The sequence below is a fragment of the Diospyros lotus genome, chromosome 13 (genome assembly GCF_014633365.1).
Source record: "Diospyros lotus cultivar Yz01 chromosome 13, ASM1463336v1, whole genome shotgun sequence".
Lineage (NCBI taxonomy): Eukaryota > Viridiplantae > Streptophyta > Magnoliopsida > Ericales > Ebenaceae > Diospyros > Diospyros lotus.
Window position 1 is genome coordinate 6,360,194 of NC_068350.1, and position 5,840 is coordinate 6,366,033.

Sequence of the window (5,840 nt, forward strand, 5' to 3'; positions counted from 1 at the left end):
TCATTGCTCTGTTTAAACAACTTTATGGGCTACGTGTTGTTCATTTAAACCCCCGCCTATACGGAAAAGCGACCATGAAATTAGCGTTTCGGTGCGCTTACTTTACTTTTTCCCGCTCGGTAAACCCTAACCCTAGCCCCCATTTCGCTCTCATCCTCGTGAAGATCGACAATCTCCGACCGCTGTCAGCCGCTAGGTGCTGCTCTTCGTCTCCGATGGTGGGCGGTGAAGCTGACGCGCCTTCTTCGCCTTCCTCCACGCTGCAGAAGCAATTCGATGGCTTCCGGAACCATCTGGAAGAGTCCGGGAGGTTGCGCGAGAGCATCCGGGCTGTGACCATGGAGATTGAGTCGGCGAACAGGTTCATGCACTCTGGCCTCCTCCGGGTTCACCAGTCTCGGCCTGTTCCTGGTACTCTCTCTCTCTCTCTCTCTCTCTCCTGTGCTTTGATTGCGGCTTTGTGGCATTTGAGCAAGTTAAAGGGAAAGTGAGAAGGGAAAGGCTAATGTAAGGGAAAATGCAGGATATAAATAACTATTTTCTCGTATATGTTTCTGTGAACAAAATCGGAAAGCAATGACTGTCCTTGATTACTTTGTGTCTGAAATTATGGAAGAGAAACGGAAAGTGAGAGGAAATGAAGAGAAAATATTGATTTGCTACTGCATAGAGACCCCGGGGGGGGGGGGGGGTTACTTTGGTGTTTTCTCTCTCCTTTTTTTTTTTTTTGGTTTGACAATCAAGTGAGAGGAAACCTTATTTCTTCACTTAGAAACGTTTCTTTCTCCACTTAGAAATCAAACAGGAGCAATTCTTCTTCTTCTTAGGATTCTTATTCTTCACTTAGGATTCTTCTTCTGATAACCAAGTGACAGGAACCTTTCTGGCTTTCTTTCTCCACTCAGAAATCAAATAGGAGGAGATATCAAACAGGGGGAGCAAGGGATATTCCGTGGGCAATTTTTTTTCTTTTTTTCCATGTCTTCCTTGAAACAGCCTGAAATTTCCAAACGCAGTCCGAGTTTCTGATATTTTTCTTCTTGATATTGATTTCTTGGAGTTTGGAACTTTGGATAGTTTTACTTTCGGGAAAAAATGTTGGCAAGGGAAAAGGATACATTCTCAAGGTATTATATTTCAATTCATTTTAGAACTACTTTCTTGCTAATTAGCAAAAAGAAACTACTCTCTTGCTTAGTTAGGGGAGTAACAAAAAGGAATTTTTGGTGTAATGGGAGTCTTCTATAATGCTAGCGAGTCCATGACTAAAAATTAATCAAGTCACCTTGCATTTTATTTGATAACCAAGCTGCGGGATAATGAAATGAATAATTTCTCCTAATTTTGGTTCAATGCATAGTTTTTTGGGCTAGATGGCTTTTGGGTATGGAAAAGAAAGTTTTGCTTGGAAACGTAAGCTTGTCTGCAAGGTGAAGTATGTTTGACTCTGCGGTTGTACATTTTTTTTCCCACCCAAACCGCAGGACAGGAAGTGAAATCACTTCTGCTGTTGTTGTTTTTTAATGCTTATTTGTTGTGTTTAGATGATTTTTGAGTGGGAATCTTGTTGAATTATAAGGACGTGAGGAAAGAGGCAGGTTTTATTTGGTTCTTGGGGGAAATGCTGTGAAGGATGGAAAGAGAGCTTGGATATTCTTAGGGTACTATTTCGTCAGCATTTTGGAACTACTTTTCTTGCTTTTAAAATGGTATTGAAAGGAATAGCTACTGTAAAAGTGCTGAAAGTACTTATGAAATGCTAATCAAACTGTGTGAAGCAAGTATAAACCTGTTTTCTGTGTGTTTTTTTTTTTTTATTATTTCCAATACCAAATGAATGGAAAACTACAATATATCAATCCTTAATTCCACTAGGTGGAATGAAACGGATGGCAAGGAAATGAATGTTTTATTGACTTTAAAATCTCATTTTGGTTTCAAAACCCATTTCTGTGTATATTTTGGCCTCCAAAGTTGAAACATCTGACTGATGATGTAAATTTATGGTGTGAAATGTGTCAAATGTGAATTGTCTCTTATAGTGTGCACACAAGATCAATTATTTTGATGAAGAAAAAGCAGCAATGCTCAAGTATAGAATTATCCTTATAGCAATGAGATAAAACTGCTATCATATTTCCTTTCCATTCTTGCATCGACAACACAAACTATTGCAGGGATACTTTACAGGAATTAGCTAATTGTATAAGCTTCTTTTCATTGCATATCCTGTATGCTCTGAAGTTAGTACTTCCTGGACTTTATGCACGTTAAAAGAAACATATAAATTAACGAGGGGACTAATTTCTGTTAATTTTTCCATCTCCTTTAGAAGTCTTGAAGGAGGTCAAGTCTCAGATAGGCAGTCTGAAAGAGCTTTATCATAAACTTGCTGAAATTCTTCAAGAATGCCCTGGGCAGTATTATAGGTGAGTGGTTGGGGCACTTAAAAAGTTGCTTTATTTATTTTTCCATTAGCTATTTATTTTTTTCTGTTTGCCCTTTTCTTAATTTGTGTTTAGGTATCACGGGGATTGGAGGAGTGAGACTCAAACCGTGGTATCACTGCTGGCCTTTATGCATTGGCTTGAAACTGGGAACCTTCTTTTGCATCCTGAAGCTGAGGAGAAGCTTGGGCGTATGTTCTAAATTGTTATTTTTCTTACGAACAGCTTATAAGTGGATAACAGATGCCTCTCCCCATGGATTGCTATCACATTTCCTGTTAGTTGGCAATACTAGTCATACTGTAATTTGGCATGTATATCAAAATTTGCAACATAGAGAATTATAGAAGTTTGACAAAAGGGTTCTGAATCTTCTGGGATACATGCTATGGTCTGTTCTGTTTGAAGGGATAATTTCCTTGTTCATCCAGCATGAGGAATCTATTCTCATGTAAGAAACCTGACACAGATTGATATGACAATTTCAAAAAATTCTTTAGCACAGCATGAAGTCACAACAAAAATTTGGACTTTTATATGTTTTATATATGATATATATTTCTATTTTATTCAAATATGTTGAAGTAAATAATACCAATTTACTTTAAAAAATAATGTAGTGCATAACTTTAAGGTCAATGTAATATCAGTTATCAATTTGAAAGGAGTTCAGTTACCAATATGAAAAGAGTGATCCATATCCATAATATTAAATAATACTGTGATGCATTGCATGGTGGAATGTGTTTGATGAGTGTGATTTCATGTAGGCGCACAACCCCAAGAAGACAGGATAATTTTATCTTCCAGAGGTGTCTATGCTTGTTAGGTTTCTCACTACTTCCATGATTCCTTGGAAAGTCTTTTCATGCCTGTTTAATTTTTGGCTATCTGGAAGCATATGAACAACTTGTGTACCAAATTACATATAAATGGAGAGCAGGATGCTTTCTTCCTTGGATTCTAAGAGCAGGAGAGAATGCTACTGGGGTAGGGGATCTTGTCTCAAATTTGTTCTGAATAGGGTTGGGTGCAAAATCTAAAATGAAACAAAAACTTTATTTGATTGAATCTCCACATGTTCTGAGTTTTGTTTAGTGCCTTGTTAGTTGTTACTTGTACTCAAGGTGCAACTAATTGGAAAAATCCATCAGAATTCCTAGAATGGTCCACCGGTAGGATCTTATGCCACTCAGGCTTGGTCCAGACTATATAACTTCAAGGGTCGTATAAGGTTCCTCTCTATGTTTTCTAATGGGATCAGGTCAATCTTTTATGTTGTGATTGTAGGATTGTACAAATCTACATTGTTATTTAGACAATCATGGGAACCTTATGTGTTTTATAAATCAAAATGCTTATTGAACTATCAGTTATGTAATTTATTTTTTAAAATCTTATCTTCTTCCACAGAACCTTTAAATTGCTGTCCTTATGAATGCCATAGAATAAGTAGCTTTGTAATGTACCTTGCATACTTATGTTTATTATAGATCTATCTCAATTGTTGATCTGTAAATTGAGTTTCTTGTTAATTTCTGATTTTCTGAATGTATATTGCGTATTTTTTAATTACAAATAGGGGTTTGGTTTTGGTTGTATTCTTTTACTTAAAAGTTTCTCTACTCATTTTATGGGTGACTGGTACATCTTGCATTTATTGTCACTTACGGAGAGAAATTTCAGCATTTCTTCTCATCTGTTTTGCATGCTTATTATGCTAGTTATGTCAATACAAGTACCTGTTAATCTGCTAACCAATTTTTATCTTCCTATATTTTTATTAATGCATCATGCAGTGAATAGTTCAGAATTTGGTCTGGATATTGAAGATTATCTTATTGGTGAGCAGTTTAAAACTCTTTAATACTTTTATTGCAATGGATCAGCATTGATAAATTTATACTGGTCTTGATGTGTATAGGGGATGAAAACGGTACAAATAGTTTGCTTTTGTTGTCTCCAGTGGACCAGAAGTATTAGTTTTTTTTTTTTTTTGTGTGCAACTTATCACTCCATAATATAAGAGGTTTCTGCCCCTTTATGGCACTTCTAATGTGTTTATTTTCATCGTGGCATGAATACTTCCACATCCTCAATGATTGTTTAGGCCAGGTTCTTTTTCAGGACACTTGTTTTTATAGATGCATTGACAGAAAATATTTTCTTACTGTGCAGGAATTTGTTTTATGTCCAATGAACTGGTAAGATCCATTTTCCCAGCTCCTCAGAGAGTGCTTTATTTTTGGTTTTTTGTTTTGAGTCTGACACATAGTTTACTTCCATGATGTGATATCAACTAGTTTACAGGTTTTTGTGGCATGAATTTTCTTTGACAAAGTATATTGAATTATGGGTTTATAAGTCTTTCCCTGGTCATGATGGAGTGCTGAAATTCTGATCTTGTGTGCTTCATATAATTGAGAACCTATAGGATTTTTAGATGAAGCTCATTATTAACTTTCAATAATATTAACAATTGGTTAATGGTGGAGTTTGAGCATAAAATTGTCTTTGCAGCCAAGGTATGTGGTGAACCAAGTGACAGCTGGGGATTATGATTGCCCAAGAAAGGTGTTGAAGTTCTTAACAGATCTTCATGCAGCATTCCGGATGCTTAACCTTCGAAATGACTTCTTGCGCAAAAAGTTTGATGGTAGGATAGTACTACAACCATGGCTTTTGTTCTTCCTAGTTTTATGGTCCATTTATCTACTTTATGTTGTAGTTCTGCTTACACTGGCTCATGTCAAACTTTGCACGTACTAGTACATGGAAAAGGGGATAAAAAAGGGAAGCTTTTGTGTACTAGTAGTAGTAGAAATCTTAAGATGTTTAGTTGATTCATTTTTTTTTTCCCCATGAATCTTACCCATGGCAGGAATGAAGTATGACCTCCGAAGGGTTGAAGAAGTTTACTATGATGTCAAAATTCGGGGCTTGGCAGCTAATGGAGATTCAATGGGGGACCAAGAAGCCCAAGGAAGATCATAGGTTATATAGCTTGAATTTGGCACAGAATGTCAATCATCATACGGGCCATTGTATATCTTGAGGATAATTCTGTTCACAAAAACCTGAGTCGACCCGAGGGCCATCTTCTTCTGAGCACCCAGCGAGAATAAATTAGCAGCGGAGTCACATTTTTGTGCAGACTAAGATGTGAAGAAAAAAATATGGTTTTTGGTGAGAGAAGTGCTTTTAATATCTCTGTGTATGCATCTATAGGTGTGTTGATATCTCTGGTACGTCTTGCTGATTTTAGTTTGAATTCAGAATTAGTAGTTAAACCGAAATTATCTGCTTTGTATCGATGTGGCTGTTATTATCCACGGGCAGCAGATGGTGAATCATATTTCATGTTTCAGTTGGATTATTGCTTTATTTCTTAGA

The 5,840-nt window shown here is 36.6% G+C and overlaps 1 protein-coding gene across 1 annotated transcript; it reads left to right on the forward strand.

Moving 5' to 3' along the window:
- The first annotated feature begins 28 nt into the window (after positions 1–28).
- Positions 29–5,823, forward strand: LOC127789197 (uncharacterized). Its single transcript, XM_052318015.1, has 7 exons — positions 29–411; positions 2,333–2,429; positions 2,523–2,638; positions 4,247–4,291; positions 4,626–4,651; positions 4,968–5,103; positions 5,329–5,823. Exons 1-7 carry the CDS (start codon positions 75–77, stop codon positions 5,439–5,441), a joined length of 870 nt encoding a protein of 289 aa, XP_052173975.1. The 5' UTR covers positions 29–74; the 3' UTR covers positions 5,442–5,823.
- The last annotated feature ends 17 nt before the right edge of the window (positions 5,824–5,840 follow it).

Excerpts from the sequence above, each read along its gene's own strand:
- LOC127789197 (XM_052318015.1), top strand. The coding sequence starts at position 75 with ATGAAATTAGCGTTTCGGTGCGCTTACTTTACTTTTTCCCGCTCGGTA. Across the intron at positions 412-2,332 it reads CCAGTCTCGGCCTGTTCCTG|AAGTCTTGAAGGAGGTCAAG; the intron begins GTACTCTCTCTC and ends CATCTCCTTTAG. Across the intron at positions 4,652-4,967 it reads GTTTTATGTCCAATGAACTG|CCAAGGTATGTGGTGAACCA; the intron begins GTAAGATCCATT and ends TTGTCTTTGCAG.